Source organism: Haematobia irritans, chromosome 5 (assembly GCF_050003625.1).
Source record: "Haematobia irritans isolate KBUSLIRL chromosome 5, ASM5000362v1, whole genome shotgun sequence".
Lineage (NCBI taxonomy): Eukaryota > Metazoa > Arthropoda > Insecta > Diptera > Muscidae > Haematobia > Haematobia irritans.
The window spans coordinates 23,444,694-23,469,462 of NC_134401.1; the positions used below are offsets into that span (position 1 = coordinate 23,444,694).

At 29.9% G+C, this 24,769-nt stretch overlaps 2 protein-coding genes across 2 annotated transcripts; both read left to right on the forward strand.

The window, feature by feature from the left end:
- The first annotated feature begins 13,280 nt into the window (after positions 1-13,280).
- Positions 13,281-18,809, forward strand: LOC142238753 (uncharacterized). Its single transcript, XM_075310477.1, has 4 exons — positions 13,281-13,719; positions 17,243-17,389; positions 18,255-18,390; positions 18,472-18,809. The coding sequence occupies exons 1-4, from the start codon at positions 13,551-13,553 to the stop codon at positions 18,560-18,562; spliced, it is 543 nt and encodes a 180-aa protein (XP_075166592.1). The 5' UTR covers positions 13,281-13,550; the 3' UTR covers positions 18,563-18,809.
- Positions 18,810-21,367: 2,558 nt separating this feature from the next.
- On the forward strand, positions 21,368-23,766 carry LOC142239575 (uncharacterized). Its single transcript, XM_075311368.1, has 3 exons — positions 21,368-22,436; positions 22,487-23,148; positions 23,497-23,766. Exons 1-3 carry the CDS (start codon positions 21,368-21,370, stop codon positions 23,764-23,766), a joined length of 2,001 nt encoding a protein of 666 aa, XP_075167483.1.
- The last annotated feature ends 1,003 nt before the right edge of the window (positions 23,767-24,769 follow it).

The window sequence follows — 24,769 nt, forward strand, 5'->3', positions numbered from 1 at the left end:
AATAAAGTCATAACTTTTTTGGACATTTTATTATAACTTGGTGGTCAAAACAACAATTGAAAAGGTTTATTTCCTTTAAAATTAATTATTAAAGAAAATTAACAATGAAAAACAACTGTTTTAGCACTATAATGCGATCTTAATACCGGCCTTAAAATCGAAAATAAAACTGTAAAAACAGAATAAAATTATAATTTTTGTTTGGTAAATATAATTATAACTTGATGGGGAATGTTCGATGTAACAATTTTTCCAATTATAAATTATTGATGACAACAGATTCCGAGTCGTTAGGTTCTACTCAACAGTGGGTGTAATATTTTTGTTGTTTTCAAAAAATTTCCCGATCAAGTCTTTCAATGAAAAGACGAAATATTGAATAAAAATAAATTAAAAATACAGACCTCAATTAATTATTTGAAAAAATTGGTTATTTTAGCGTGATAACATAGATTTTTTAGCATTTGAACACATTAGGTTTGTAAAGAGAATTTAGTACTAATACTACGTTCACACTATGCTCAAAACCTCGCTTTTTCGCGATTTGCAAATCGCCTTTCCATACAAAAAGCATGAAGTGAACGTATTATAATACAGTGTTTCATATTCGAAACTGATCTTTTCATACACAATGTGTCATTTCATACAAAATATAATGAAAAGTTTAAAAAACTGTATAGACATAGTATAAAGGAAAATGTATAGAATAAATGTTCGATCACATAATTAAAAATAGTTTGTATGTATGTAAATGACATTGAAACCGACTAAATAACGTTACGTATTTTGAAGAATACGATTAGTACAGAGTGCAAGCCTTGTACATTTTCCACGTGCTTATATACGTTCCTATGAGATCCGTAGTATCAGATAAGAAAACAGATTTTATAGAGATGTCAATAAAGTTGACTTAAGCTAAAAAAATGGTTATTTCAATTAGCAATTCATAGAAGGACATTTTCAGATATTGTGAATTTCTTAGAAATATCACCATCATTAGTACAAACCTGTTGAAATTGATGGGACCTATATATATTTGCTTTTGAAAGAGAACCTTCTCCACGAAATCTAAATTCTAATTTGAATAGTTGGAAACTAAGTCTTAACGGTATCTTGAAAACAGAAAATAAATGTAACGGCAGACATTCAAGACCGAGTTAGCTCCTGATTCTGAATCGAAAAGTATATTTTTAAACTTAAATACTAGTAAATATACACAGAAAAAAATTCCACGAACATTTTTCCAATTAAAGGCCGGTACTCTGTTCTGTTTTCGCGTTAAAACTCGACACAAAACCAAAAAATGCGAAAAACTAGCGAAATTTTTTCCATTTGCGATATTTTTTTTTTCAGTTGAAAAACTGACGTAAATCGATCTGTCAGTACTTGCATAACATGGCGCCATTTGCAATGTGAATTAAGAAATAATTTATTTATTAAACTGATTTTTGTGAATTTATATGTTCATTTGTACTGGGCATCGGGATAATAAACACAAAACAAAATTTTAACAAAAGGAGCACAGCAATTGATGTTGCAAAACAAGCATTAGCACTTCGACCAACATGTATAGTACCGGGGTAGCAATGAATGGAATCACAAGAATTAATTGCCATGTTCCAAAAAATAAAATGCAGCATTGTAAAATAAGATTTTTTTAAATCCAAAGTTATTTGTTAAATAACTTCTGCTTCTTCTTTTTCAATTTAATTATTATGTATGCGTGTGTGTGTAAATCGAGCCACTATATTTGCCTATGTATATGTAATCATTTCGTGACATTTTGCGATGTTGTCAATACATTTCGATGAAATAAACGCGAAAAAGTTCCAAAATGGCTGTTTTTTTCCTTCAAAATATATTGTCAACACTATCATTTTTCTTCGCGAAACAATGATTGAGGGGAACTTTTTTCGCACCAACAAACAGAGTACCGGCCTTAAAGTCTTAATGGAGTTTTAAAAAATATTCAATTGAAAATTTAATTGATTCAACAAATTTTTTAATTGAAACAAAAATCAATCACAAAAATTAAGAGTATCAATTAATTTTTTAATTGACTTTCAATTAATTTTTTAAATGTTACTATAATTTCTGTGATTGAAGACATTTCAATTAAAAATTTAATTGGATCAATTAATTTCGTGATTGAATTAGTATTTTTTTTTTAGTGTATAGATCATCGGTGTACCGTAATTATCTCTGGTATATACCATTGATAGATCTCAATCTACTAGTACGGTTTTAACATTTGTGTTTATGAACTCGACCGCGATTTGAAAAGGGTACCAAATTTATTCTCCACAAAAAGTGCTAAATAGGTACAATAGTGTCAATTTTATTATTACATATTAACCAGTACGCAAAGAAAACAGGCCCAATATATATTTTTTTAAAAAAAGGCAAATGTGCATAAAATCTAAACCTATTGATAAGAATCCAAACAAATCGTGCTATGTTCTTGATTTGTTTTTTTAAATTTTTAAGCAGGTGCGACCTTTGCCATTTTTTGAATAATTTAAACACATGTATGAGTGGATGGATCTTTATTGACAAAACATTTTTCCAAAAAATATAATCCTAATCTATTGTACAGTATGTTATCAGTATGTCTACGTGACGAAAAAGACGACTGATGTTGGTCCAGAGGCAGTTTTAAGAAAACATTGATCATCAGTCTTTGAGTACTCACGAATGTTGGAAACATTATTCGCTACTGGTTCAAACTGGTTATAGATTGTCAATTTGCAGTTTAGTTCCGGGATATCTCCAAATCTTGTGGGTGATGTCTGTCTGAATGAAATGTTATCAATTTTATTTGAAAAAAACAAAGACACGATTAGCGCGAAAAATGTATAGGTTTGTGATGAACATATTAGAGGTGTGAGATGATACACTGAGTATTCGTATAGTATTCGGAGTACTTAACAGAATAACGGAAAAATAAAATAAGGGTTTAGAACGAAGGTTAGGTTAGGTTATGTGGCTGCCCGATGTATCAGGCTCACTTAGACTATTCAGTCCATTGTGATACCACAGTGGTGAACTTCTCTCTTATCACTGAGTGCTGCCCGATTCCATGTTAAGCTCAATGACAAGGGACCTCCTTTTTATAGCCGAGTCCGAACGGCGTTCCACATTCCAGTGAAACCACTTGGAGAAGCTTTGAAACCCTCAGAAATGTCACCAGCATTACTGAGGTGGGATAATCCACCGCTGAAAAACTTTTTGGCGTTCGGTCGTAGCAGGAATCGAACCCACGACCTTGTGTATGCAAGGCGGGCATGCTAACCATTGCGGACATGGCTAGATCGACTCAGGGACCCACCCCGAGCATTATTGTCAAAGACACAATGTGTCTATCTCGTCTCCTTCTGGGTGTTGCAAACGTATGTACTAACTTATAATACCCTGTTCCACAGTGTGGCGCAGGGCATAAAAAGAAATTGTTAAAAAAAAATTTAACAATTTCTTTAAAAAAGAAATTTTTCCTCGACAAGAAACAAAGTTTTTGACTTTTGTTGAATTTCGTATAATATTCCTGAATATCGGCAATATATAATTTCTGAGGTAAAGGGTGATGCGGTCAAAATTTGGTCAAGGGAAAACGCGTGTAAATCGGTGAAATCGTTTATTTAAAAAATCAAATTAAATTTCTTTTTCAAGTTCAATTAGTATAAAATTCAGGAAAAATATTCAGTTAGGCTTTCGCTTTTACAAATCCGAATTGCCGGGCCTCACGCTTGACACCTGCCATCTGATTTTGTACAGCCACCTTGTCCACCTTCTTCGCCGCAGAAAGCCAATTTGCCTTGAACTGCTGCTCGTCCTTAGCAGTTTTTTTGGTCTTCTTTAGGTTCCGCTTGGCAATAGCCCAGTATTTCTCAATTGGGCGGAGCTCTGGCGTGTTGGGAGGGTTCTTGTCCTTGGGAACCACCTGCACGTTGTTGGCGGCGTACCACTCCATGGCCTTTTTACCGTAATGGCAAGATGCCAAATCCGGCCAAAACAGTACGGAACAACCGTGTTTCTTTAGGAAAGGCAGCAGACGTTTATTCAAACACTCTTTCACGTAAATTTCTTGGTTGACAGTCCCGGAAGCTATGAAAATGCTGCTTTTCAAGCCACAGGTACAGATGGCTTGCCAAACCAGATATTTCTTTGCGAACTTTGACAGTTTTATGTGCTTGAAAATATCTGCTACCTTTCCCCTTCCTTTTGCCGTATAAAACTCCTGTCCCGGAAGCTGCTTGTAGTCGGCTTTGACGTAGGTTTCGTCGTCCATTACCACGCAGTCAAACTTCGTCAGCGTCGTCGTGTACAGCCTCCGGAATCGCGCTTTGGCCGTCGTATTTTGTTTATCATCGCGATTTGGAGTCACTACCTTCTTGTAAGACGATAGTCCGGCTCGTTTTTTGGCTCGATGCACGGTTGTAGACGATACACCCAGCTTATTTGCGGCATCTTGGAGAGAGAGGTTAGGGTTTCGCTTGAAACTACCGGCAACTCTCTTTGTCGTCTCAGCGGCTTCCGGTTTTCGATTTCCTCCCGATCCAGACTTCCTGGCTGTCGACAAACGTTCCACAAACACTTTAATTACATTTGTAACGGTTGATTTGGCAACTTTAAGCGATTTTGCCAGCTTTGCGTGCGAGTAGCTCGGATTTTCGCGATGCGCGAGCAAAATTTTGATACGCTGCTCTTCTTGCTTGGACGGCATTTTGACAACTGAAGAGTGAATTCCAAAATCAAAATAGGAGCAACATTCTACACACACACATACACCTTCAAAATGAGGTGTTTTAAATGCAAAATTGAAAGAAATACGTCAAGTTTATATTGACCAAAGTTTGACCGTATCACCCTTTAGATTACATGCCCACGAACATAGTTGCATAAAGTAGTATTGAAAAAATAAAATGTTGCTGAGCTGTATTTAAATTCAGTATATTCTCAAATCGCTTTCAACGATTTTCAAAGATTTCGTCAATAATTCAGCCAGTTTTGTATTTAGTTAGTATTCGCTATTGGGAATTAGTCCTTAAAATTTTTAGTTGAAAAAGAGTTTATTTTGAACCGCACGATGTGTTCAAAATTAGAATCATTTTTATTTGATGTTAAAATTCTAATTTAATTTGCAAGTTTTTTGGTAACATCTTTTGTAACAGACCCTGTGGAACTACATTCAGTATTTTAGTGTATGTATAAAGATATATCTGATTTTAGTTATTTTTCTATATAATCAATGTTAATAAGCAAACACACAATCCATGTGTGTTTGCAATCTAGGTATTATCATTTTGTTTTTGTCGTAATCATGGAAATTTTCCTTTCACTCCTTATCTGACATAAATTCTGTCTTCTAATCTGCTATATAATCACACTGAGAAAATTATTTTTAATTTAAAATTAAGTTTAGCACTAGGATGTCTCTAGAACCCAAAACCTATTCAGTAATATGCAATTTCGGAGTTATAGATATCATGCTATAGCCATCAATGCACAAGCAACGCATACATTCAAACAGTTATATTTACAGAGCATAGTTTTGGGCGCCCACGAACCGTTGTAAAGAAACTTGACCCCTCTTATATCCGATCCCGCATTTAGTTGGGCTTCATTAAATAAGGAAGCTTTTTTTAAAACACACCATAAGACAACAAAAATTAATAAAATAAAAAGAAAACTTAGGTGAATCTGTTTAAGAGCCGCAGCATATACTGAATTTTACCGTATAAATTTTTCTTGATTAGTTTTCTTGTTTTTGTGTCGTTAACAATGAATATTTAATCAGCTGACAAAAACATTGAGGCATTAGAGGGTTATATAACGGAAACATACTTTTAGTTGGCCACTTTATAAAAAATACAACTTTTCGAAAAGGAAATAATAATTTTACATATGTATATTCCAAAAAAATTCAGAAGTTTTTATACCCTCCACCATGGACAGGGCTATACTAACATTGTCATTCTGTTGGTAATGCATCGAAATATCTGATCCAAAAAAAAAATTAGGAATCCGTCAGTTGAAATCTCGTTCCGAAGTGGAAGGGAAATTTAGTAGGACTACCGCTAGGCAGGTCCTCATGAACCAGGATGGTACAACCTCTTCGGCACCCGTATCATTTTGATCATCTGAACCGCACCAGAAAAGAAAAACTTTTCAAATATTTGGACCAATAGATTATTCTGAGAATTGTATTTCACTAAATGTGTAGATCCACCAAGATTTTAATATCAAGGGAGTATAGAAATTAAAAATGAAATAAACATTTAAAAAATGCGACAAACTGGAACATTGGTGCCAGTGATAGGTCCGTTAGTGGCAATTTGCACCAATTTCCCGTAGAGTAACGGTTAAAGACTGTGATCCTTTTACGAATGACTGTAACTGGCGCTTATAAATGCCCTTCATTATAAACTCGGCTGGCCATCATCATAGTTTATTTGTGATGATATATGTATATAAAAAATATGAAAATATTTTTTTTTTTATAACCATGGCGAGGCAAGGCTTAGCAACAACTCTCGTATAAGTATGTAGACATATACATATCGATTGATTGAGTGCAACTGTCAATGATAAGCTCTGAATAATTTTATTCTATATTTACACGAAAAATTACGCTGGATGTCAAGCATGGTCTGAAATTGGATTTATAGTCCGATTTGCTTGTCGTCTTCGTACTATTACAATGGGGATGGTGTCACGGTTGCCACAGTTGGTAGAATTCTACCAAAAATGGAGAAAATTTTCTATAAAAATAAACTTTTGACAAAATTTTCTATAGAAATAAAATTTTGACAAAATTTTCTATAAAAAAGAAATTTTGACAAAATTTTCTATAGAAATAAAATTTTGACAAAATTTTCTATAGAAATACAATATTGACAAAATTTTCTATAGAAATAAAATTTTGAAAAATTTTTTATAAAAATATAATTTAGACAACATTTTCTATAGAAATAACACTTTGCAAAAATTTTCTATAGAAACAAAATTTTGACAAAATTTTCTATAGCAATAAAATTTTCGATAGAAATAAAATTTTGACAAAATTTTCGATAGGAATAAAATTTTGGCAAAATTATCTATAGAAATACAATTTTGACAACATTTTCTACAGAAATTTCTATAGAAATACAATTTTGACAAAATTTTGTATGGAAATAAAATTTTGACAAAATTTTCTATACAAATAAAATTTTGACTTAATTTTCTAAAGAAATAAAATTTTGACAAAAGTTTCTATAGAAATAAAATTTTGACAAAATTTTCTAAAGAAATAAAATTTTGACAAAAGTTTCTATAGAAATAAAATTTTGACAAAATTTTCTATATAAATAAAATTTTGACAAAATTATCTATAGAAGTAAAATTTTGATAAAAGTTTCTATAGAAATAAAATTTTGACAAATTTTCTATAGAAATCAAATTTTGATAAAATTTTCTATAAAAATAAAATTTTGAAAAAATTTTCTATAGAAATAAAATTTTTACAAAATTTCGTATAGAAATAAAGTTTTGACAAAATTTTCTATAGAAATACAATTTTGATAAAATTTTCTATAGAAATAAAGTTTTGACAAAATTTTCTATAGAAATAAAGTTTTGACAAAATTTCCTATAGAAATAAAGTTTTGACAAAATTTCCTATAGAAATAAATCTTTTACAAAATTTTCTAAAGAAATACAATTTTTACAAAATTTTCTAAAGAAATAAAATTTTGACAAAATTTTCTTTAGAAATCAAAATTTTACAAAATAGAAATAAAATTTTTACAAAATTTTCTAAAGAAATAAAATTTTGTAAAATAATTTGTTTGGTAGTGTTTTTGTAGAATATTCTCCAAATTTTAGTAGATTATTTTTGGCTCGAGTGGCAACCGTGGATGGTGTACGTGCCAGTGAGCAGCAATATGGTGTAAATTGCAACTTCTTGTAAACAAGTTTTATTAATGATGTTGGCCTTTTTATTTCGAATATATGCTGATAACCCACTCAAATGGGGGGCCAACTCGCTGCATTTTTTGCGGTTTCATTTTAATGCTAGGTTAATAATCTTGTAATCTTTACATTAAATTATTTTACGTTGTTTACCCAAAACCCACAAGTACATTTTACTATAGTTGACGATGCTTTCTTGTCATAAGTCATAAGTCCTTTGTTCAATTATATTCAGATTGAAATTTATACAGCGCAATTTGAGTGGGGAAATGGAACAATTGCAATCATTCAATTCGAAAATTGTTTATTGCGAACTATATTTAATCATAAGTTTATTCTTTCAGAAAAATAATTCTGCTATTAAAGTGGACATAATTTGTTAAAGTAGGTTCCTTATTATCCTCGAAAATTTGAAAATAAAATTAATTCAAAATGCTAGCCTTATATTAATATTTGTAGGTGTGTTGAATATCCAAACATCGGTGTTTATTAAGTTTTAAGGCCTGGTTATGCTTCAAGTTTCTCAACCTACGATCAATGCTTAACCAAAAGATAGAGCACCAGTTAGTAATCTTTGTATGGGATCAACTGTTTTATCGACACGATAAATAATACCAACACATTGAGAAACCGGCCCTAAGAAGGGACTACCCTAATGGATGAAACGTACCATATGATCGCTAAAATTGTGAACAAGCTATCAAAAAGAGGCGGAAAAGGTTATTTTTTTTAATTTAAAATGAATTTGTTTGAATTTTAACCGAAAACAACACAATTGTATTTTCTTTAATAGAATATATTTTCTCGGTACGCACCTCTTTCGTTTCCTTCCACTTGATGATTTTTTTTTGATCAGCTGATACGAAAACGATATTTACATTTTACGATACGTTTACGTTCTGTTAACGTTCAGTAATCATTTGTATGGGTTGTCATATATCAACTACAAATAGTTGACACAAAATGGTACAGTTAGGAGTCAGTTTTGGCCAGGCATTTATGCTCATTGAGGCCTCTAAATTCTATTCGATGTAGCCCGAAGTACACTGAAAAAAGAGTTTTCTCTTCTGAGGAACGAACAAAGACAAAGTTCTCCTTTGCCGCTAAAAATGTTTCTTTAAAAGCAAATAAAATTGTTGAATTGTTGTTGAATCATTTATTCTAAATTCGGGTTTATCTGCTCTACAAGAAAATACTTTATAAGAATTTCGTTTGTCTAAAATTTCGTTCCTGAGGAAAGTATTTTTTCTTTGGGTGTAGTCTTAACCCATTAGGTTACTTTCAAGGACTCAAGTTTGAGTTACATACCATGCGTTAATGCGTCAATTGATTGAATAGTTGAATTTTCTCTTTGGAAGCAACAGTTTTGTTAGAGTGCTTCAAACTGAAAAATATAAACCCTTCTATCAACGTACGGATTAACGCATGATATGTAACTCAACCTTCAGAAAAATTTCAAAACACATTAGTTTTGCTCCTTCACTGTACATGTTGTAAAATACACAGAAAAAAAATTCACGAAAACTTTTCCAATTAAAGTTTTAATTGAGTTTTAAAACATATTCAAATTTAATTGATTCAATATATTTTTTAATTGAAACAAAAATCAATCACAAAAATTAATAGTATCAATTAAATTTTTAATTGACTTTCAATACACTTTTTAATTGATACTATCATTTCTGTGATTGAAGACATTTTAATAAAAAATTAATGCGATCAATTAATTTCATGATCAAAGACAAAAAGTTATTTTTTCTGTTTGACGAAAGTTTTGTATGGGATCTGCTGTTTTATCGAAACGATAAATAATAATAAAAGACATTGAGATAACGGCCGTAAGAAGGGAAAAGGGCTAATAACTATTCTAAGCTTAAACTCTACTATTTGTGAATGTATCAATCATATTCGTAATCAGATTTGAATTCACAGTTTACAAAAAAAAAAAAAATGCGGTATAAAAGGAGCTATTATGGCACAATATGACTTTAGGGACATATTAGAAGAGTGACACGAAATATCACCGCCTGAAAAAAGTGGCAAATGTGGAACTTATGTAGCACAACGGTAACCCTGATCTAACCGCTCGTATGCAGAAATTTGACACATCCTCGTTGTGTTATATAGGTTTGATATAGCGCCTCAGATTTAACTTGTTAAACACCTAGATGTTGAAATTATTATAGATACGGTTTTCACATGAGGGGAAAAAATCTACCAAACTTTTGAGAAAATTGCAAATACCAGGAAAAAATTACGTCAAAATTTAATTTTATAGAAAATTTTGTCAAAATTTTATTTCTATAGAAAAATTTTACAAAATTTTATTTATATAGAAAATTTTGTCAAAATTTTATTTTTATAGAATATCTTGTCAAGGTTTTATTTCTATTGAAAATTTTGTCAAAATTTTATTATTATAGAAGACGTTGTCAAAATTTTATTATTATAGAAAAATTTGTCAACATTTTATTATTATAGAAGATTTTGTCAAAATTTTATTTCTGTAGAAAATTTGTCAAAATTTTATTTCTATAGAAAATTTTGTCAAAATTTTATTTCTATAGAAAAATTTGCCAAAATTTTAATTTTATAGAAAATTTAGTCAAAATTTTGTTTCTATAGAAAATTTTGTTAAAATTTTGTTTATATAGAAAATTTTGTTTCTACAGAAAATTTTGACCAAATTTTATTTATAGAAAATTGGCAAAATTTTATTTATGTAGAAAATTTTGTCAAAATTTTACTTTAGAGAAAATTTTGTTAAAATTTTATTTCTATAGAAAATATTGTTAAAATTTTATTTCGATAGAAAATTTTTTCAAAATTTTATTTCTATAGTCAAATTTTGTCAAAACTTTGTTTCTATAGAAATTTTTGTCAAAATTTCATTTCAATAGAAAATTTTGTCAAAATTTTATTTTTATAGAATATCTTGTCAAGGTTTTGTCAAAATTTTATTATTATAGAAGACGTTGTCAAAATTTTATTATTATAGAAAAATTTGTCAAAATTTTATTATTATAGAAGATTTTGTCAAAATTTTATTTCTGTAGAAAATTTTGTCAAAATTTTATTTTTATAGAAAATTTTGTCAAAATCTTATTTCTATAGAAAATTTTGTCAAAATTTTATTTCTATAGAAAATTTTGTCAAAATTTTATTTCTATAGAAAATTTTGTCAAAATTTTAATTTTATAGAAAATTTAGTCAAAATTTTGTTTCTATAGAAAATTTTGTTAAAATTTTGTTTCTATAGAAAATTTTGTCAAAATTTTGTTTATATAGAAAATTTTGTCAAAATTTTGTTTCTACAGAAAAATTTTGACAAAATTTTTTTTTTATAGAAAATTTTGGCAAAATTTTATTTATGCAGAAAATTTTGCCAAAATTTTACTTTAGAGAAAATTTTGTTAAAATTTTATTTCTATAGAAAATTTTGTTAAAATTTTATTTCTATAGAAAATTTTTTCAAAATTGTATTTCTATAGTCAAATTTTGTCAAAATTTTAGTTTTATAGAAAATTTTGTCAAAATTTTATTTCTATAGAAAATTTTGTCAAAATTTTATTTCTATAGAAAATTTTGTCAAAATTTTATTTCTATAGAAAATTTTGTCAAAATTTTATTTCTATAGAAAATTTTGTCAAAATTTTATTTCTATAGAAAATTTTGTCAAAATTTTATTTCTATAGAACATTTTGTCAAAATTTTATTTCTATAGAACATTTTTTCAAAATTTTATTTCTATTGTAAAATTTTGTCAAATTTTGATAGAAGATTTTGTTAAATTTTTATATCTATAGAAAATGTTATCAAAATTTTATTTCTATAGTCAAATTTTGTCAAAATTTTATTTTTATAGAAAATTTTGTTAAAATTCTATTTTGATAGAAAATTTTGTTAAAATTTTTTATCTATAGAAATTTTTGTCAAAATTTTATTTCTATAGAAAATTTTGTCAAAATTTTATATCTATATAAAATTTTGTCAAAATTTCATGTCTATAGACAATTTTGTCAAAATTTTATTTCTATAAAAAATTTTGTAAAATGTTATTCCTATTGAAACTTTTGTCAAAATTTTATTTCTATAGAAAATTTTGTCAAAATTTAATTTCTATAGAAAATTTTGTCAAAATTTTGTTCTATAGTCAAATTTTGTCAAAATTTTATTTCTATAGTCAAATTTTGTCAAAATTTTATTACTATAGAAAATTTTGTCAAAATTTCATTTTTATAGAAAATTTTGTCAAAATTTTATTTCTATAGAAAATTTTGTCAAAATTTTATATCTATAAAAAATTTTGTCAAAATTTCATTTCTATAGAAAATTTTGTCAAAATTTTATTTCTATAAAAAATTTTGTCAACATTTTACTTCTATAGAAAATTTTGTCAACATTCTATATAAATAACATTTTATCGAAATTTTATTTCTATAGAAAATGTTGTCAAAATTTTATTTTTGTAGAAAATTTTGTCAAAATTTTACTTTAAGGATAATTTTGTTAAAATTTTATTTCTATAGAAAATTTTGTCAAAAATTTATTTTTATAGAAAATTTTGTCAACATTTTATTTTTTGGAAAATTTTGTCAAAATTTTATTTCTATAGAAAATTTTGTCAAAATTTTATTTCTATAGAAAATTTTGTCAAAATTTTATTTCTATAGAAAATGTTGTCAAAATTTTATTTCTATAGAAAATTTTGTCAAAATTTTATTTTTGTGGAAAATTTTGTCAAAATTTTACTTTAAGGATAATTTTGTTAAAATTTTATTTCTATAGAAAATTTTGTCAAAATTTTATTTTTATAGAAAATTTTGTCAACATTTTATTTTTTGGAAAATTTTGTCAAAATTTTATTTCTATAGAAAATTTTGTCAAAATTACGGAATTTTAATCCGATTTGAAATTATTTTGATGATTCGAGCGATATTACATTGGGGTGATTGTCTCAGTCTATAAAGAACGCAGACACTTTAACCTGACCTTACTTAATCTATAATAGTCTCCATTTCATTCGATAATCGACGCGACTAATAGTGTTCGCAAAATGTGCTGAAACATGGAATCGATAACTTTCGCGAATCCTTTCGTCATGAAATGTAAATACATTCGCAAATAAAGATGAAACCAATTAGTTACTAGCACCACTATATTTTATTATTATATTTTTTTTTTGAAACGCGATGTTCTCAATCTATGCTGATATGCATATATGTACGTCCATAATAATCGCTAACTTATCTGTCTCTGTGTTGTTGAATTGCAAACAATAACAAAAGCCTCAAATCGTTTTAAGTATAAATAGGCGTTGTAGTCAAAGCCGACATTTCACAATCGTTTCAACAGTCCGGTCTTCAAGTAGTACAGTAGTGTAATTGGCTCAGCAATTGAAAAAAAAAAACGAAGAAAAAATAAACGTAAAACGTCTTCCCAAAAGAATTAAATCGAAAATTCGTTTACAAGAGCAAAAGATATTACGATTCACACAAAAAAACGAATAAAACTTATCCTCCCAGGAAGAGATCAATAAAATGAGAAGATATTAATTTGATTGACATTAAAAAAAATCAAAAAAAAGGAAACTGTATTGAATGGTGACTTTACAAAGTGCAAATCTGAGAGAACATTTTCAAAATCCAACAACTGTGCAACTTCGGCTGTTGTTATCGAAGTTCAATGACTCTTGCGTAGAAATCAATAAAACTGAATTGATTTTCTATAGAAAACAAGTGATTCAAAATATTCTAGAAATTTGTCAAGGTAAACATGAATTCCCAAATGTTTTGATGTCTACGAATTTTCCTACGAAATTGTGATAATTTACTTGTTTTTTGAAACGAAATGCATTCCCATGTTCGGTATTCGTTCGTTCGTTGGCCGTCTGTTCGTTTATTTCAACCTTCATCGTTTATCTTCGTGTCTGTGAAAATAAAGACGCGTTATTTAGATTAAATAAAAATTCTGACCTACGCTTCTCACATTGTCTATCTCTGAGCTCTTATCAGTATTTAAAGGTCAAACATGTTAACCTTTGGTTTTATTTTGAAATCAATGTAAGGGGATTGTTGTAAATTGAAAGAAAAAAAAAAAAAAACAAAATTGTGAAGAAAATGTATGAAAATTATGAAAATGATTCAGAAATTCTGTTTTTATTTTGAATGTTATATGAAATCCTTCCAGATTTAGCAGGAGCATGAACATCCGCATTCGATATGCGAACTTCCATATATGAATAAATATATAAATAAATAAAGTGGTTGCTAAAAATATATGGCCAAAAATGCGTATCTGATCGAATCTTATAGACTGAAAAACTTTGTAATATTTACGAATACATATTACAAAGTAATCTAATTTTCCATTATCCTAATGAATTTTATTCAATAGAATAAAATATATAAATAAATTAGGTGGTTGCTAAAAATATATATGGCCGAAATTGCGGATATGATCAGGATTTTCTATTAACATTTCGCTGTAAAAAAAAAACTCTTTGCAAGAAAAGTATGGACGTTAATGTCTTTTACAACATGTGATAATTGGCGAATAATTTTTTTAGATTTTTTTTTTAATTTTCCTCATTCAAATGAAAAGTGTGACAGTTACACAGCAAAAATATCACGAAAATTTTTCTAATTAAAATTTTAATTGAGTTTTAAAACGTATTCAATTAATAAAAATTTAAAATTTTTTAATAAAAAAAAAAAACAATCACAACAAGTACATATATACGGCCGTAAGTTCGGCCAGGCCGAATCTTATGTGCCCTCCACCATGGATTGCGTAGAAACTTCTACTAAAGACTGTCATTCACAAACGAATTACTTGGGTTGTGGTAATACTTGCCAATGGCAAGGAATCTTAAAACTCCTTAACATAGTTTTCTAAATTGGAAGTTAGTCCATACGGGGTATATATTAGGTAAAAAAGCCAAATTTTAGCAAGATCATATGAAACTTGCTTATCCAGGAAGAAGTAAAATCTGGGGATCGGTTTACTGTTGTTATTGACCCATATGGACCACTTTTGGCATAGTTGTTAGCATGATCATATACAAACACAAAGTACCAAATTTCAGACGAATCGGATGGAATTTGCGCCTCCAAGAAATTTGGTCTTCCAAGAGCCTCCCGAGGACATATCTGGGGATCGGTTTATAAGAGGCATATATATAGTTATAGTTCGATATCGACCAATTTTTTCATGGTTGTTATAGACAATATAACTTACTAAAATTCAACTGAATCCGATGAAATTTGCTCCTCCAAGAGGCTCCGGAGGTCAAGTCGGGGTATCGGTGGGGGCTATATATAATTATGGACTGTTATGGAACAATTTTTGCATGGTGATTACAGACCATATACTAACACCACGTACCAAATTTCAATCGGATCGGATGAAATTTGCTTCTCTAAGAGTCTCCGCAAGCCAAATCTGAGGGTCGGTTTTAAGGGTGCGCGTGAGTAATAGTTTACACACACTCACGACGGAAAAATCTTACTCACGCACGATATTGTTTGGTAGGACTCACGCACACGCACGAAAAGAAAATTTGTACTTACGTACGAAATGTCGTGACTCACGAAAAATACCGTAACTCACGAAAAATATTGTGACTCACGAATAATTTTATGACTAATTTACCATAGGGACGTGTTAGAAAACATGAGCATGATTAAAATCGAGAGCGTTTTAAACTTTTAACATCCCAGGTGTCACTAAAATTGTAAATGAATTCATCTCGTAAGCGTTTTATTTCTGTAGGCGGGATTTTTTCGTGAGCGTATTTTTCCGAAATTCGTTACTCACGCACACTCAGGAAGAAATTATTTTCGTAGCTCACGCTTACGCACGACTTTTGGTTTGCTAATCACGCTCACACACACACACTCACGCCGTTGCAATCAGAGTGACTTATGACTCACACGTGAGTCACGAAATTAGTGTTTTTTTAGTGATTCACGACAATTTTGTGTCGCGTGCACATCTCTAGTCGGTTTATATGGGGCCTATACCAATCCAATCCAATATAGCCATTTGCAATACCATCCGAGGGAGCCACCGTGGTGCAATGGTTAGCATGCCCGCCTTGCATACACAAGGTCGTGGGTTCGATTCCTGCTTCGACCGAACACCAAAAAAGTTTTCCAGCGGTGGATTATCCCACCTCAGTAATGCTGGTGACATTTCTGAGGGTTTCAAAGCTTATCTAAGTGGTTTCACTGCAAGGTGGAACGCCACCGTGGTGCAATGGTTAGCATGCTCGCCTTGCATACACAAGGTCGTGGGTTCGATTCCTGCTTCGACCGAACACCAAAAAGTTTTTCAACGGTGGATTATCCCACCTCAGTAATGCTGGTGACATTTCTGTGGGTTTCAAAGCTTATCTAAGTGGTTTCAGTGCAATTTGGAACGCCGTTCGGACTCGGCTATAAAAAGGAGGTCCCTTGTCATTGAGCTTAACATGGAATCGGGCAGCACTCAGTGATAAGAGAGAAGTCCACCAATGTGGTAACACAATGGACTGAATAGTCTAAGTGAGCCTGATACATCGGGCTGTCACCTAACCTAACCTAACCTAACCTAAGGTAGAACGCCGTTCGGACTCGCCTATAAAAAGGAAGTCCTTTGTCATTGAGCTTAACATGGAATCGGGCAGCACTCAGTGATAAGAGAGAAGTTCATCAATGTGGTATCACAATGGACTGAATAGTCTAAGTGAGCCCGATACATCGGGCTGCCACCTAACCTAACCTAATACCATCCGACCTACATCAATAGCAATTGTTTATGCAAAGTTTCAAGTCGATAGCTTGCTTCGTTCGGAAGTTAGCGTGATTTCAACAGATGGACATTCGTGGTTAGATCGACTCAGAATTTCACCACGACCCAGAATATGTATACTTTATGGGGTCTTAGAGCAATATTTCGATGTGTTACAAACCGAATGAAAAAGTTAATATATCCCCATCCTATGGTGGAGGATATAAAAATTTGTAGTATCAATTAATATTTTAATTGGATCAATTAATTTTTGACTTTGGTGATTGATTTTATCATTTCTGTGACATTGAAGACATTTCAATTAAAAATTAATTGGATTAATTAATTTCGTGATTAAAAGAAATATTTTTTTTGTGTAACTATGAGGGCCATTCCTTTTTCAGCAGACTTTTTTGTTATTTTAACATATTATTCTGTTATGTGTGCTAAGATTTTTTTACATTTACACAAGTTTATGTTAATTTTTTATATATCTTTTACTTTACTTTTATATTTTTAGACTGTACAAAAATGGCAGCTTTACCTCAAGGTGCATTTGTGGCATGCAAATTGCGTGAACAGTATAGGGATCGTGACCTTATTGTATCACGTGTCAAATCTGGCGGTGATAAAAATGAAACAAAATTTTTTAATGGCAATAAGAAACGTAAGTAAAATCGTTAAATATATACACACAACGAAAATAGTACTTTCCGCAGCGACGTAATTTTAGACAAGCTAAATTTCTTCTTATTGCAAAGTATTTTCGTTTAGAGCAAATTCATCAGACTTTATGACATATAATTTAACAATTGTCTTAAAACTGATTTTAAAGGCTTTTAAAAAAGTATTGTTTGCGAACAAAAGAAAAATTTGTTGTAAACTCTCATTAATAAGAAAATAAATCTAACCAAGTCCATTGATTTGCTAACACAAATTCCTTTTAGGGTTGCCTCACAAGATCAATAGAAAAAATTGCCACGAAAACAAACTTAGTTCAAACTATGGCCGAAATCTACTTAAAGTGGATTTTGGCTGAAATCTCGATTTCAGTATAATTGTTCAAAATCTTGTGCACTATCATAGCTGTGGCGCTTTTGCTCGACTCAAATGCCAAGAAAACAGCTGATTTTCCTTTATAAATTCAGATGTTTTTGACATCCTATTGGAAAGAAAGCATTCGTTTCGGATAAGAGAAATTAGCTGTTAGTATAAAATTTCATTATAGTGCAACTCTCGAAATTTGTAAAGAGATTTTGATACTACCTCTCTTATTTTATCAAGATTAAAGTAATAAATCTTCACCGAATTAACAATTTAAATTTATGATTTTTTTCTATGTGGCAACCCTATGTTTTGCATTTGACATTACGATGTATTTTTCACCAGATATCAGCTGATTGTCATATTCACCTCCTTTACTTGCTGAATCATTGTCCAAGATTCTTTTTTTTTCTTCAAATTTCCATTTGAAAATTTAATTGTATAACTGAAGTTACTCAACCCTTTATTATTTTGTTTTTTATTGATAGTAATGGAATACAGTCCCGTTAAATACAATGAAAAGCTAATGAACTCTATTTGGGGATTATATAATCGTTATTCACCACACAACATTAAGAGCAATGAAATCGTTTCCCAAAATAAATGCAATCATCAGCAGCAGCAGTAAGTACATTGATCCTTTAATTTTCGCTTCCCATTAACATAACTTTATAATTGGAAATTTTATTTTTATTTCTTTTACAGACCAACTGCTGCTGCTGCCAACCAGGTCATTGCTCAGAATATTGCAATGACTGTTACATCCAACATGGAATGGAGTTACAATAAAAAGTAACACAATGACTGATCTCTCCAAAACTAATTTTCTAATATGCATATCCTGCATATCTTGATTAGTGAGAAATAAAATGAATATTGTTTGTATTTGATTTTGTTTTATTCAAATATTAATGTTTGTTTTATATATTCATATTATATATATGTATTTACTTAACAAAAATATATGTATACTCCACAAATGTTAATGGATAAAAAAAAACTACTAAATATTCACAATTAAATATTTATTTTTGTTAAAAATATATTTGTTTTTATAATTTACATTTTTCAATCATGAAAACATATGAAAATGTAAAGTTTAGGAAAATTATTTCGCAGAGAGTCAGAAGAAAGTCGAACTTTATGTAGTTCAACCTCATGCATTTCCGCCTGACTGACATATTTATCACCTAATTGTTAGTGATATGCATATTGTTACAGATATGGGGAAATAACGAATTTTGGTGGGTGATAAAAGCCAATAACTTCCTTATACAAACTATGGAGTTACAAGAACTCAGTGCCCAGGAGCCAACCACGGTTGCCACAGTTGATAGAATTTTAACAAAAATGGTAGATTTTTTACTGTTTACGTAGATTGGTAGAATTCTTGAAGTTTTGGTAGATTTTGTAAAATATTCTTCTCCAACTAAGAGGTACTTCAGAAACTTTTAATAGAAATATAATCTGGCAACTCATCGTGAATAAACATCACATTTCAAGTGCTCCGTCAAATCATTTTAAATTATTGCAAAATACAGGCTATACAAATCATTTAACGGCTTAAATATCATCTGTTCATTAAGTAAAACGAAAACTGTTTGAAACATATGAAAAATGCCCCAAACAAAGCGTAGAAGTGTTAAAACGCCAACTATTTTTTGTGGTAAGGCCGGTACTATGTTCATTCTTGCGAAAAATTTTTATGGAAACCATTATTTCGCACATAGAAAGCGGCGTTTTTTTAGGTAGCTTGGAGCGCTATTTTACAGGGAGCGATATTGGATTAAGTTGGTGGTTGTTGCTTGTTTTTACAAAATAACATTTTATTTTTCCTTGGACAATTGATCTGCTATTCCTTTGATCCTTTGTATAGTTTCGGAACAAAAATATGGTCCGTGTTTGATTTATAAACCCGCACAAATAGTTTTTAATAAATAAATTATTTCTTAATTCACATTGCAAATGGCGCCGTGCTATAAACGTCAGTTTTTCAACACGAAAAAACAAAGTATCACAAATGGAAAAAATTTCGCAAATTTTTCGCATTTTTTGGTTTTGTATGGAGTTTCAACGCGAAAACCGAACAGAGTACCGGCCTGTAGATGTAAATTGCCTGTTAAAGAAAATGAGGAAGCAATAGAATGTGATAAATGCTTAAAAACATTGCATGCTATGTGTACCATGATAGACAAACGTCAATTTGATCAACTAATGTCTGATGACAAAGAAGAATATGTGTGCTTCATGTGTAACAAAGGATGTGATGGAAATATAGAGAGCGAGTTAAAAGAAATAAAAACAAAGCTCAGTAAACTTGATCAGCTGGATGCTCTCAATAAGTTAAATCAGCTGGATTCATTGCAAGAGTCAATGTTGTTCATGTCACAGAAGTTTGATGATGTTTTGAAAGGAATAAAAGAGAACAAAAAACAAATAGACGCAATGCGAAAATAAACTAATATATTAAAAGCAGAAAACAATGAATTAAAAAAAACTGTAAAATTTTTAAATGACCACCGCGTAAGAAATGATTGTTTAATAAGCGGAATTGAAAACGTAAATTCGTCAAATGCAGTGGAATCGGTCATAGATATTATGAAGAAAGTGGAAGTAAACTTGAAACCAGAAGATTTTGAAGCTGCGTATTATATCGGAAAAAAGGAAAGCAAGAAAAAAATGGTTGTGGCAAAGTTTGAAACAAAAGCAGCGAAGCAAAAAGTGATGTCGGCAAAAATGAAACTGGGTGCGAACGAAGAAACGAAATCAATTTTTGTAAATGACTTTCTTAGTAAAGAAACACTTGGTTTGCTCAATCACGCAAAAGCTTTAAAATCAGTTGGATTTAGGAGAGTGTACGCTGCCGGTGGAAAAGTTTTTGCAAAAAGAAGCGAACTGTCTAAACCAAGAGTAATAAACAGTGAAGATGAAGTAGATGAAATTTTATTACAATCAACAACTACCAGAAGGTCCCGAACTGTACAAAATGTTGAAGTATCGGATGATAGTGATGAGGCTAATAATATGGATTATTTATCCCCAAACATATAAAATCTTATTTTTTGATATTGTAATATTACTATTGCCATTTTTTTTTAATTAATATTTCTTTTTGTTTATAAATAAATATTTTAAATCATTTAATTCATTTGAATCTGATTTTGCGATTTCTGATGTTAATAATTTAATAATTATGTCCATCAATATTAGAAGCATTTCTTCAATTTCTAAGTTCAATAAGTTTAAAACTTCTTTGTCTAATTTTCCCATACTACCTGCGATAATCTGTATTCAGGAAACTTGGCTTAATAATGAAGTGATTGACCTTTATCAAATACCGGGATATGAAAATATTCACTGTTGTAGAAGCGACTCTTACGGTGGCACTTCGATGTACATTCGATATGGTATCTCGTATAATGTTGAGGTTTGTGAAAGTAGCAACTACATAGAGTGTATTTTAATGACTCTTCCGAGTCACAATTTTCTTGCGAAGTCATTAAAAGTAATGTCCTTCTATAGATCGCAGAAATGCTCTCTTAATCAGTTCATGAATTATTTAGAAAATATTCTTGTTCGGTTTGCCCGTAGTCCAATAGTAATGGTTGGGGATTCTAATGTTGACTTTCTTAGCAACGCTGCGTCGGAAGATGTGAGAGTATTAATTGAATCGTTTGATGTTAGAAATTGCCATAGTCTTGTCACTCGACCTCTGAGTGGCAAATCAATAGATAATGTTTTTAGTAACTTGCCGGATAAATTGAAAATTGATTCAATTGAATGCCACATATCTGACCATAATTTTATTCATTGCGTTATAGACTGCAAACATACGTTGAGGGATAGCATAGTAAAAACAAAAGCACTTTGTGACTATGAATTGTTAAGAGAGCACATTCGCCGGGATTTTCAATCTTTAGTGCTCAGTGGAAATCCGTCAAGTGATCTTTCTAATGTAATTTCTTGTATATCAAATGCCATTTCAAATTCTACGAAGGTAACTAAGAGGAGAGAACTGATAAAAAATTGTATTGCGCCATGGGTAAATCTGAATATTCAGTCATTGATAAAGTTTAAAAGGAAACTTCTCAAACAAAGAAGACAAAATCCTAATGTATACTCCGACGATAGCTTAAGGAGGATTGGTAAAGTGATTAAAAGGGCTACAAGGGAAAACATGAATAACTACTACTATGATAACCTAAGTAAATTTGAGAAAGATGCAAGGAAGTGTTGGCAGTTTTTAAATCAGTCTTTAGGTCGAAATAAAAGACAAGATATCACATTGAGAGATAGTCAAGGTAGAGATATTACGGAAGATAGTATTAAGGCTGAAGAATTTAATAACTACTTCCTCAATTCTGTGGAAGTTTTGAAGAGTCAAATCAGTGCGCTTCCTGGAGATAGTTGGAATTCATTCAGATCCATAAGGCATCACTCAAATACTTTTCAGCTATATGAAACTACTGAGAATGAGGTTCGAGAGTTCATTTTGCAGTTAGATAGGAATAAATCTCCTGGTCATGACTCTATAACACCAAATGTTTTGGTAGAGTGTTGCGATGAATTGTTACCATATTTGGTAGAAATATTTAATAGCTCGGTTAGAAGTCATGTGTATCCCCAGGTTCTTAAGGTGCAGAAAATTTTACCAATACCGAAAGAAAAAAGTCTACTAACGTTGAGATGTATAGGCCTATTGCTCTTTTGCCGGTTATAGATAAGATATTTGAAAGGATAATATATAAACAGCTGAGTGAGTATTTGCTTCAAGAAGAGCTTTTATCAAATAATCAATATGGCTTTAGAAAGGGATGTGGAACTGACGAAGCCGTAGTGAATGTTGTTAATTATATATGTTCCTGTTTTGACGAAGGTTATTCTACAGTTGGGGGAATGTTTTATGATTTCTCTAAGGCATTCGATCTAGTTGATCATGGAATTTTGTTGGAAAAGCTGTCATTTTATGGAATTAGGGGAAGAGAGTTAGCATTTTTTAGAAGTTACTTGAGGGATAGAGTACAATATGTGCAGATAAATAACGGTAGAAGTTCAATGGGTATTATTAAACATGGCGTTCCCCAGGGCAGTGTTCTGGGGCCTCTACTGTTTAAGATTTATATTGATGATTTAAACAACCTTAATTTGAGAGGAAGAATATATATGTATGCTGATGATCTGTGCATTTTTTACCCGTCTAAGATAGATAGTGTACTTTTAGATAATATTCAACATGATGCTAACATTGTTTCGGAATTTGCGAAATTAAACAAACTCAAACTGAATTTAAATAAGACGCAGTTGATGCGGTTTAGACCACATCAGTCACAAAGTAGTGACAATATTATTATGTTGGAAGGAAATGAGATCAGAGAAGTTAAGGTAGTTAAATACTTGGGTGTTTATCTCCAAAATAATTTGTCATGGAGCAAACATATACAAGAATTAAGAAGTAAAATTTCTCCTATTCTTGGAATACTTTACAAACTTAAAAATAAACTCACTGAGAGCACAAAGATGAAGGTTTACGAATGTCTCATTCAAAGTAAAATCAATTATTTGTCCTTAATTTATGGTCACAAACGGAACGCTGATCTAAAATCAATACAAATAATTCAGAATAAAGCACTAAAAATAATTTTTAATCTTCCAAGAACATATTCGACATTGTCCTTGTATAAAGATGTAGCCAAAACTATTTTACCTATATATGGATTATTCAAAATGCAGATTTTAACGTACGTTTATAAAGTTTTGCACAATATAGGATTTCATACCATAAGATTTCGCCAGAGTAATCATGGTATAAATACAAGAAATCATATGAATTTGTACGTTGTCAGGTGTCGCTTGGAAATGTCAAAGCAGAGAATCGAATTTATGGGAAGCATGGAATATAATGATTTGCCATTGTATGTTAAAGATGCACAATCGATATCAATATTTAAACAAAGATTAAAGCGTCATCTAATTGACAATATTGAAATGCTTATAATATGATGATGGGAATAAGCAGAATTTGAATTTATGCTAAATATAATAGAACAAGATTTAAAATTATTATTATTAGTATTATTATTATTTATTTTCTTTTTTTTTTTTTTTTTCTTTTAATGAAATATGTTGTAATTGAATTTTGACTTCATTAACAGTTTAAATGTTGCCAGATTGCCTCAATAATGCCATTATGGCGCTGAGGCTACAAATATTTTTATAAATATATATATATAATTAATTTGTAAAAATGAATTAATAATAATATAATAAAATGTTATACAAATACAAAAAAAAAAAAAAAAAAAAAAAAAATACAATTTTGACCATGTTTTCTATAGAAATAAGATTTTGACAAAATTTTCTACATAAATAAAATTTTGACAAAATTTGCAAATATTGAAATAAGATTTGACAAAATGTCCTTTAGAAATAAAATTCTGGCAAAATTTCCTATAAAATTTAAATTTTTACAATATTTTCTATAGGAATAAAATTTTGACATTTGACAAAATTTCCTATAAAAATAAAATTTTTACAAAATTTTCTAGAGAAATAAAATTTTTACAAAATTTTCTAGAGAAATAAAATTTTAAAAAATTTTCTAGAGAAATAAAATTTTAAAAAATTTTCTATAGAAATAAAATTTTGACAAAATTTTCTATAAAATTAAATTTTGACAAAATTTTCTATAGAAATAAAATTTTAATAAAATTTTCTATAGAAAAAAAAATTGACGAAATTTTCTATAGAAATAAAATTTTGACAAAATTTTCTATAGAAATAAAATTTTCACAAAATTTTCTATAGAAATAAAGTTTTAATAAAATTTTCTATAGAAATAACATATTGACAACATTTTCTATGGAAATAAAATTTTCCAACTCTAAGTGGTACTTCACAAACTTTTAATAGAAATACCATTTTGACCAAGTTTTCTATAGAAACAAGATTTTGAGAAAATTTTCCACATAAGTAAAAATTTGACACAATTTGCTATTGAAATAAG